Below are 11,161 nucleotides of genomic sequence, written 5' to 3'. Positions count from 1 at the left end.
TTCCTTTTTGTCTTTTTTCGTGTCTGGCAACGGATCGCAACACTCAGTGTCGCGCCCGTACTGGGCCGGGACCGGCAATGGGATCGCAACCCTCAGTGTTGCGCCCGCACCTCACTCAGCCAGTGAGCGGGAACCGGTCTGTATGTGGGATCCGAACCCTCGGCGGGAGCGCCGCCGCGCTCCCAAGCGGCGCACTGTAGCAGTGCGCCACCGGGGCGGCCCTTCCCCCACCTTTCTAAATACACAGTTATTGTCATGTTCCAGCTTGAAGTGCTCCTTTTGTCCAAATATACACCCCGTGTGTCTAGAACATACCATTAGCAATGCCCTTGAAACTCTAACTCAACTATTTTTAAACTCATGACTACTCTTTTCTCATTCCAAATTATAACACAAGAAAATCAGCTGTGATGCAAGAACTATTTCATGCCAGTGAAGTGCTTGAACAGCAGTGAGGATACTAACTCACGCACTCAAAGCATCTCATGCTCATTAAGCTACAAGGATCATGTGAACAAATCACTTACCACACTGACAAAAAACACCATGCAAGTAAGAGAAAATCCACTGGTATAACCAAGGTAACCTAGGAGTTAGCAGAAAAATTTTGGAAGGTGAATACGGCACGTACAATAAGCTTACTTATTAGAATAGGAAATAAAAATAAAAATATTTTCAGGTAGAAAATGACTTCACCTAAATTTTTAAGAAGAGAAAGTGGAAGAATAACTCCAACAGACACAAATATGACGAGGTAGTTGCCATTGAGGTACCATTCTCTAGAAGAGAAAGACAGACAAGGATATTAGGATCAGAAAGGACCAAATAGAATGAGTCACTTGATAGCACAGAGAGAACACAAGACATACCCAGTATTTTCTTCAAGTCCCATGAATGCTCTGATTACTTCAGGTAGTTCATATTTAATAATAAAGAGGTAGCTTGACATCGCTAAAATGGAAAACATGACAGCTTAGTGATGTGCATAGCACTAAAGTCACATGCAAGCTGTAAAGTCATGACATTTGGAGCATCCGTTCTTCTCGGTAAGATGAGCATCTAATCCCCCAAACAGGAAGAAAAGCCACCGTGTATTCTGCACTGCTTCCGAGTTCTTTTCAGAAAAGGACAATTGGTTCTCTAGTTCTTGCACGCAGACCTTTGCTAACAGTATCAGTGCTGATTCTGTGTTAAGTCCAACTCCAAGGTTTTCAGTGAAGCTGTAGTTTCAAAATTTTACCCTCATTAGTTATAATCATTATGGCTCATCTGAGTGTGCCTATTTTAGTGTCTGTAACTTGGACAGTGGTATGACAACAAATGGCATGGGCCAGAAGAGAAAGGCAGGGGAGTAGGGCATTGGGGAGCAGACTTCATGTCACTCTGGAGTTCCCCAGGTGGGCACCTGTCTAGTTCTCTGTGTTCTCAATGAGGGGCACACAAAGTCTCAGACCACTTATTGTCGAAACTGGAATCTTCCCAGATTGATAAAAGAATACGAGAGATGATAGCATTCCCCCATCTTTGTCAATGAAGTATTTTCCTCCCTCTCAATCCTAGTCTTCCTTTGGCTAAATAAAAAATTATACAAAGTGGCAAAACTTGGTGAGCATCTAAGTAAATGATACATGAGTGATCATGTACTGTTTTGAAAATCTGGTGAAATCTATAAATCCACTCTCTGGAAAAATGAATCTGTATACATATGCATTACATTACAATTTTGTCTACAATTGTAGGGATTCGTGCAACACCCCTTTCCCGAGTTCATCCATTCAGTGAAGTATAACACTGATTCGTTATTTAACAGATAATCATATAAAACTGACAAATTTTACATGGAAACTAAGTGTGTGCTACTTCTTTCTGGTGAATTTTTGCTAACAGGTATTTAAACAGATATCTGAGTTGTAAATTAAACTATTAATAGTTTAAAAATATTTTCTTAACTTTAAATGGAAGTAATAATGATCATAATTCCCAACATTGTTCGTTCTGTATATTATTTCATTTGATCATCTGAAAAACCCAATGAGATGACAAGATATGTGTTGTCATGTTCATTCTGTAGCTGAGGAAATAAAGATTTGGGGAAGTTAAATGATGTGTCCAAGATCACACAGCTTGAAAAGGTCCGACCACATCTAAAATATGAGTCCCTTGCCTCTGGGCCAGTGCTTTTCCTCTATTATCAAGTGAAATGATCTTTACAATACCCCATGTGTCTTCTGTACACATTATGTGGTTAATCTTTACAAAGACCTTGGCTAACGCTAAATCTTACAGAGCGTAAACAGAGGAGATATTTCTGATTAACTGGCTCAGAGAGGTACCATTCAATTTGAGAGCTATTAATTGCTGACTTTCAGTGATGTCACCACTATTAATGTGTTTGGTCTTCGAAAATTCAGAATGATTCAGACTTGTCTGGGTAATGTCAACATTATTCTGCTAATGTTAAAACACCTGTGGTAAATGTTAAATTTTTAGGAGATTGAGAATATTAAATGTTCTATATGTGAAGTTGTTAAATATAGAAATATAAATGATTTCCTTTATGCCAAATATCCACTAATCATATAGAGTAACCAAAGTAAGAGCAATTTTGGGGGTGGTATTATGAAATTTCATCTCACTCCGTTAAAGCCACACTTCTTGTGTGTGGCTTGACTGAGAGACCACTTTACAGTTTTTTTCCATTGTTTAGAAGCCTCATCGTGGCTGCACTTGAACAACAGATGCTGCTGCTGCCAGTCAGCTTGTTGAGTTCAGGGACGAATATGTTTATGTCCAGTTATTTCAGTTGTCAAAACAAGTAAATTAGATCAAATATGAAGTGATCCTATGAAATGCGTAATACCTTCATGAGGCTGAAAATTTGAACCAAATGCAAAGTAGTCCATTTGGAGGGACTCAGGGAATTCATAGACTCATGGCTAAAACCCAGTAAAATGAATGTAACAATCCTGGTGTTCCTGCCAAATTCTACCCAAACTGCAGTCTTAAAACATGAAAATATTAAAAGAAATAAACACAAATTCTTAAGATATAGCTGAATTTTATTTATCCGCTTACCAACTATCCATTATCAGGAGCAGGTACACTTGGATAAAGATTATTAATAGGAATTGCTGCATTCCAGAAATCCTAGGTAACTCCAGTGAGTTTATTTATCAAAAGGGGTTGCTTTCTTGTGAGATCTCTATGCAAGTTTATTTATTACACCATTGTTTGTAATAATGAAAAATAGGAAACAATCCAACTGTTCATTAGTAAGGATTTAATAAACCAATTATGGTACATTTGTATAATGGGAAACTCAAAAGCTATTTAAAAAGACAACATGCAAATACACTCAAGGTATATTGTTAAATAAAGAAACAAGTTGCAAAGCAGTATTATAAGATGAACCAATTTTCTCAAGGACCACAGCATTTGCCTATGCACTCCCAGACACTTTTCAATTTTAAGAAATGAACTCAATCATACATATGAAACATCAAATGCTCTGTCAATGACAAAAATAAGCACTAATGCTTAATTTTTTAAAGTAATAATTAATGCTATAATAACATTAGAAATCAAGAAAGGTTTTATTCTATATTTTAATTCTAGAATTCAATTGGTGGGATTTTATATATTATTTTGTTCTTAGGTATTGCTATTTTAAATTAAACAGCAACAGCAAATCTATTTAAGAAACTTTATTTTTGAAATTTAATAGCAGCTACTTTTCTGCATTTAAAGAACTTATTCATTGACATAAGAGTTTTCTTATTTATTGAACATTCTATAGAAAGTTTAAGTTTCCATTGAAAGCTCTATCCCCTTACCTCCAATGTTCTGCATTGTAATGGAAATAAAAGCTCCAATTTTTCCAGGCCATCCAAATGCCTTTTCCCCTAATTTTTCATAAATTAAGGACCCTGAAATCAAAGACAAAATAATCTTGTTAAAACGATTGTTTTAATGACTAAAATATTTCTATAATATAATTCTACGCTGGAGTCTTGGACATGTAAATAAACATCATATAGAAATTATAAACCCAAAAGATGAAACCTCAATAACCAATAAGCTTTATACATATGAAAATGTTCTCCAAACATGAAGCAATGGCTTCATTCATTTTAGCTGCATGTAGCAAGTCAAAATTGTTGTTTCTATCATTTACCCCAAATCTCTTTTTCTCTGTTTAGCTTGAACCTGAATCAGTTGACTTTCCCTCTGCCATTCGCTTGCTGAAATAACTAGAAACATTGAAACACCATGTCAGTGGGGTCAGAAGAAGATGAAATGTGAAATTGACTAAAATCATCCTAAGGTAATAGACTGAAATACTCTTTTATGAGAATCAAAATAGAATGTCTTAGACTTAAGGGGTAGCATACCTCCTTCCTTGGCTGTCTTTAATAAAAGGTGAACTGAATAGAGTGATAATATTGCCACGGCAAGCAGCATGATTCTGTAAAGGGAACAGAGAATAGGAAATAAACTTTCTGTAATAAATAACACATAACGTTACAATAAATGACCACACTGGTCTTTTCAATCATCAACTTTTCAAAAGTATGTGGATATTTGGGAAGCTGAGAAATTCTTTTCAGAACTCTGCACACACCCTTTAATGTCACCAAATTAGAATTTGTTATATTTTACATGCCCGAACCTACTACCTGAAGTTCCTAACATATTTTTTGTTGTTGTTACCCAGTTGTGAAACCTTGTTCATAATTTAGATGCTAAAATATATAGCAAAATGAGCAGATACTACCTGTATTTACTCAGCATACGGGTATACGTTCACCATATTTGCATGATATTCACATCAACATTTACAATTAAAGGGCTATTCAATAGCCTGACTAAACCTTAATCTAATATGTAGGAATCTAAAAGCCAAAGCATGCAGAGTCTGTGCTCCGTTACTACTGATCCTGTATATTAGATGGCAAGGTGCTTTGTTAGCCAGAGGATCAGGCAATTGCATGTATAATAAAGCAAGAAGAGAAAGGTAAATATGGGGGCAGGAAGATTTCCATTTTGTATTCAGAAAGAATCATTTCTGGTGTCAGGACCCCCTACCTGTCCACATGCATATATACTAATTATACTGATTAGCTTTTCTCCAAAAGCAAGAATTGGAGCACAAAAATGAGTACAGATGGCAGCATCCACTAATAAATGAAGAAACAATACTAACCTTTCCCTGAAATTTAAAAAAAAAAAATCTATTCTTTGTTTATTTTACAAATTTTATAAGAACACACTAAACATTTTCCCCACAGTTGATCTAACCCTTTGGTAATTCTTCATGAAATCAATGTTGCAAATGTACATTTTGACCATGAATTATAAATTTTATAACTACTCTAGCTATATTGTACTCTTATTTCCCATAAAATATGTCTGCCAGAACTGTCTAACCAATGAATTATTCATATATTTTTCCACGTACCTTATGAACTTACTCATTTTTAAAGAATTACGTAATTCAGATTACATAATTTGGTTTCCTGCAAAGATTATGAGCATTCCCTCTATTCTTAACATGTACTTGCTTTGGCAGAAAATACAAAAAGTAAAACCAATGAAATAATATCACTTGCCGTGAATTAAGCGATATAGCTGGATCCTATTTGTGCCACTTAGACACACAAAACGTGCCCAAGGATGTTTAGCTATTTAATTGCTCTGGCCAAATTAATCTGCTAAATATTTATTGGCCTGAAATGAGGCTCTTATTTTAAAAGTAGAATATTCTCTTCGCATGAAAATGATCTATGGCCTAGGGCTGAGGAAAGTGTTTCTTATTTCTATTCTTTATTCTTTGGTGATCTATGATAACTTACTAATTAATTTTAATGATATCTATAATTAATAAAAGAAGGCAGTCTTTTTGTCTTAGAGGTAATACACATTACAAAAGCAGGCAAATATGTAAGTATATCTCTGGCTGTTAAAATTCAGATAATAATAAAAAAAACCATTTATTTCAAACATGGCTTATAAAAGTAAAGTTGATATAAAAATCCATTCAGCTTAAGAATATTATATGTAAAACAGTTCAATCAAAGTACTAACATAATATAAATATTTATAGTCCTGACCCTTGGCCCTCAAATAGCTGTGTAATTATCTAATCATACATGATGTTCAGAACATAAATAGCACATATGTGTAATATAAATGTTGCATTCTTAGACAGTTATTTAACTCTCTAGCCTTGCATTTGGGATTAGGATCTGCATTCACATTGATGCCTAACATTAGACTTCGTTCTTGTTAAGAATTCCACTGTTGCCAACTATGTCTTGGAAAATACCAGGCTGTACGTAATGTACACAAACGTCTGTGGTTGTCTGTCACAGACAATGTGGTATCCATCCTACAGGTCAGCTATGTGACGCTGCTACCCTTAGGCAGCATTTGACTAAGTTTGGTGCAAGTGCATAGGTTTAGGAATAAGCTTTGGTCACTTAGCAAATATTCCCTGTGCCAGGCACTTGCTAGGTCTTGGGGGTAGAGACATGTAGTGAGTAAAAACAGACATTGGCTCAACTCTCTGGAGTTTGTAGTATAGCGAGGGAGATTGACATAAACCAAATGGATCAGACGAATACACTAAAATATTAAAACTGTGGTAATTTGCCCCAATCGTGGAGGTCAGGGAAGGTAGCACTAAGGTGAGGCTGAGCTGAGAAATGAGGAGTTAACCAGACGAAGAAGAAGAAGAGGGGTCCAAGACCATTTGCAAAGGCACAGTGGTGAGAGGGAACGTGGCACCTCATGGAAGGTAGCACTAAGGTGAGGCTGAGCTGAGAAATGAGGAGTTAACCAGACGAAGAAGAAGAGGAAGAGGGGTCCAAGACCATTTGCAAAGGCACAGTGGTGAGAGGGAACGTGGCACCTCATGGGATAGAGAGGCCAGTGTGCCCAGTGTATCTGGTGCACAGGGCATGGGGAGTAGGGCACTGGATGGGACCAAGGCATGCAGGGCTCTTAGGCCTGGTTTAAGACGGGGTTTTATTTTCCCCCTAAGAGTGTGATAAAATCAGATTTGCTTCTGGGAAAGTTTTTTTTTTTTTGACCACTAAACACCAAATTATTTTAAACATCTACTGAACAGTGAAATACTTTGAAAATGATTCCTATGGACTGGCAGGGCTACTCCAGCACTTTGGGTAGTTAAGCACAGAAACTTTCTGCCATTTGGTTAGGGATCATTGGGTGAGTAAGAACCATGATTAGACTGCTCTGATTATTCCTCAGGCTGCTTTCTTTCTTTCTTTCTTTTTTTTTTTTTTTTAAAGATGACCGGTAAGGGGATCTTAAACCCTTGGCTTGGTGTCGTCAGCACCACGCTCAGCCAGTGAGCGAACCGGCCATCCCTATATGGGATCCGAACCCGGGGCCTTGGTGTTATCAGCACCACACTCTCCTTAGTGAGCCACGGGCCGGCCCCTCAGGTTGCCTTTTTATCTAAAAGCAAGAGGAATTTGCTAATACTTTCTCAGATTCTTCATGTTCACAAAGATCAAACTTCAGATTGTTAATTGAAAGAGCACCAGGTATGCACGGACTTCACCACCAAGTACAGACGTGCACATTCACTTACATAAAAAGTATGATTCCCGTGTTGGCCATGGCGTAGGACAAGCCCAGGACTCCACTGCCCATGATTGCATTACTCAGGTTGAATGAGGACATTCCAAAGGACGTGGCTCCAGGATGCTTGGAGAAAAAGGCATGCGTTATAAGCAAGTATTTGCCAAAGGACAGACCTTTTTGGGGGGGTTATTCTTATTCTTACATCTTTATTGGAGGAGATGACAGTCCAAAATCAAAGACTAAGATAAAATCACAGTGAGTAAAATCTGTTGCTCAGCTCCTATAAAAGCATGTAATTTTCAATGGAATGCAGTGCTTGGTTTCAGGAGAGGTCTCAGTAAAAATAAAAAGTACAGGTGGAGGAACATAAAGAAGGAAAAATATGTATGATTGCAGATTACATTTGGGTTTGAATGATTTCTCCAAAAAACAAATAAATTTCATAAATGATTTATGCAGCCATATGGTGGACAGGAAAAACAAGCCCTTATTCCAGTAAGGGCCTGAATAAACAGAGAATGTGCTGATCAAGGGTTGGAAAATTTCAGTCACATTGTTTTCTCACAGAGACCCAGGTAGGTCACACACCCTCCGTCCTGTTTACTGCCTGAAAGCGTAGATTCACTTACATGCTCATCGTCGTAATCTGCCAGCTTCTTTTTCCCCAAAAATCCATTTGTCAGGAATTTCTGGCTTTCAGTATCTTCATTAGCAAATTGACTAAACACACACACACACACACACACACGAGGAAAATAAGAAAGTAAAAACATCTAAGTAAATGCTCTGAATTATGTTTATGTTTCAGGAGATCTAAGTAACTGAATTGGGGAAGGAAAAACAAAACACCTAAAACTTTTTTCTTCTCTTCCTTCACGCTAGTGTTCATTCCAGACCAACAACTGGGCTCCATTTATGAAAGTACCTTGAGAGAGAAGGAGGAAGTTATGAAGGGAGGAAATATTTTTAGTTGAAAAAATTTTTATGCCACATTTCATCCTTCCCACATTAACTACGCAAGAAAGAGACTAATTCGAACTAATTTTGTTCCCATTAAGAGCCCTTCCAAAGAAAGGGTACAGAGTCCTGACTCTGAGTTTTCTAAACTATTACCACACCATAATCAGATGATTTTATTAATTCAACAAATATTTACTAAATGCCTGTGCACTGTGATCTTCATCTCATTTGATGCTCAAAATATCCTTATGAGAGGAACTTGCATGCACCTCCTCTAAAGATGAGGCATCTGTGATTCAGAAAAGTGAAGTGGGATGTCCCATCTGTTGACTCCAAATCTATGGGTGACCTTGGCACCTTGCAGGTCCAGGAAGGGCCCAGCACCTGGTGTTTTTCTCTACTTTGGCTCCATCTATTTATACATATATCCCGTGTTGGAAAGTAGTTCAATGGTAGCTCTGTGTTGTATTTGGTTGTTTTCATGTGTTTGTGTGGGTGTTTCAATTACTCTGAAAATGTACTTGGGTTATTATTGGATAGATAATGGATAAAACTAAAAATTATTAAAGAAACACAGTGAATTGGGAGAAGAGTTGGGTGGGAAACGGAACTTTAAAATGTCGTTATCCAAAGAACATTTTGACTATGGTCCACGTGGGCACAGGCTGGAGGCTGCAGAATTTGGTCACAGTGCTGACCTCTTACCATGCTGGTCAGCTCCCACAGTTAGATGGCAGGGCCTTTAAGGCTATAGACCTGGGACCAGCCACATTTTCAAAAGGCTTGACTAATGAAGCCTGCTGCAACATTGCATTTTTACATTGCAAAATATCACACAGGCCTTTCTTGTTGTTACATAAAATGCTCAACTATGCATGCTTCTTAGAAGTGCTTTCTCGTTAGATGGATTGCAATTTTTAGGGCATTTCTTGCATGAAAGAATAAGACAAAATAATTGGAGAGTGTTTTATTAAAATAACCCTTGAAATAAAATAGAAAAGAATTATTATAGGAGATTTGTACAAATTATCTTTTATATAAGGAGCTAATCCTGAAAATAATCTGGTGAGGAAGAGGAATGGCAGGGTTACTTTTTGAGAACAGAGAACAATGTAAGATATAGAAACAGCAGACAAAACCACGAGATTTTATGTGCTTTTCTAGGCCACAGGCAGTAGATAGCTCTAAGTGCATAAGTGAGGCACGTTTCCTAGTATCCTCCCCGATTTCTCATGGGGAGAGTAGTGCCCTCAGTCGTTGACTTCTTCCATTTCCACACTCCCCCCACCAACTTGTACTGATTTACTTTACTAGTCTGTAGTTAATGTATTTGCTATGTGAAGACTGGTACATAATGTTCATAGTTGGAAACTGAGATGATAGGATGAAATAAAGCCTAAAAGACCTGAGGACTATAAAAACAAAAGTGTCAACTGGAATTTAAATTCTGGAATGTCCAACATTCTATTTGTTACTTTAATTAATAAACTAGAATTTCCATTTCATGAGTATGGTTTAAAATTTAGAATTTGAAAGTAAACAGATTTTTTTTGAGGCATTTGTATGTTCTCATTCTGGCATGAGATAAGTTGTAGTCATAAAACGTGCAAAGATTGTATAAAATATATGAGAAGTGAACCCTGTGTGTTAAATGTTTTGATACCAAATCCAGCATGTATTGAAGACATAAGTATAAAGATCTCAAATAAATGCATTACAGTGAATTTTGCAAAAATTTACATTTAAGGCATCAGTCCATACCAAACATAAACAAAACCCATCTTGTTAAAGTGATTATAAAACTGCAAAATCATGACCTCTGTTTAAGCCAGGAGTTAACAGGTAAGTTACTGTGAGCGGTCCAGAGCACATCATAAGAAGCTTAACAACAGTGTTATTGTTCTTTCCATTACAGCTTTTGGAGGGCCAAATGGAATGACTCTAGGACTATTTGGGGGACAGCGTCCCTTTCCGCTCAGCCAGCATCTGCAGAGATCATTTGTGTGCATCCTTCTCAGAAACAAAAAGCCCTCAGATTTAGATCAATTTACTAAGGGTGATGAAGGGAGGAGAAAGAACAAAAATTTATTGACTATCATTATATTTCAGGCACTCATTTAATCCTTAGAAGAGTTGATGTTGGTTTGCCACTCACATTTTCTAATGAAGCTCAAAGAAGAGAAATATCTTCCCCAAAAAGTCATGCAACTATTCTGCAGACTCCAAAGCCCTGTGTTCTACCATACATACCTGTTCTACCTTAATATTCACCCAGTTTAGAAATTGGTTCAGGGCCGGGCCATGGCGCACTCGGGAGAGTGCGGCGCTGGGAGCACTGCAGCGCTCCCGCCACGGGTTCAGATCCTACATAGGGATGACCGGTGCACTCACAGCACTCACTGGCTGAGCGTGGTGCGGCCGGTCTCAAAATGGACAAAAAAAAAAAAAAAAAAAAAGAAAAGAAAAGAAAATGGTTCACATCTCTGTGGCCTCTCTAGTCCAACAACTCTAAAGTTCATTGCACTGACCTACTTGGAAGAACAGTGCTTCTTGCCGATGGCCTTTCCTGGATCGTGTATACAATGAAGTC

General features: G+C 37.5%; 1 protein-coding gene across 1 annotated transcript in view; it reads right to left on the bottom strand.

Annotated features, from left to right (window-relative positions):
* Positions 1–11,161, bottom strand: part of SLC38A4 (solute carrier family 38, member 4) — a 32,287-nt gene that overhangs the window by 18,412 nt on the left and 2,714 nt on the right. Inside the window, exons 2-8 of the mRNA XM_008565814.1 lie at positions 8,241–8,331; positions 7,619–7,734; positions 4,392–4,465; positions 3,834–3,926; positions 870–951; positions 697–779; positions 528–586 (exon numbers count right to left, since the gene is read on the bottom strand). Coding sequence (XP_008564036.1) covers positions 528–586; positions 697–779; positions 870–951; positions 3,834–3,926; positions 4,392–4,465; positions 7,619–7,734; positions 8,241–8,331 — 598 coding nt within the window. The remainder of the gene's footprint in view (positions 1–527; positions 587–696; positions 780–869; positions 952–3,833; positions 3,927–4,391; positions 4,466–7,618; positions 7,735–8,240; positions 8,332–11,161) is intronic.

This window comes from Galeopterus variegatus, unplaced genomic scaffold (genome assembly GCF_000696425.1).
Source record: "Galeopterus variegatus unplaced genomic scaffold, G_variegatus-3.0.2 Scaffold204, whole genome shotgun sequence".
NCBI classification, from domain to species: Eukaryota; Metazoa; Chordata; class Mammalia; order Dermoptera; family Cynocephalidae; genus Galeopterus; species Galeopterus variegatus.
Note: the sequence above shows the minus strand (reverse complement) of the source record. Positions and strands in the feature narration are given on the sequence as shown.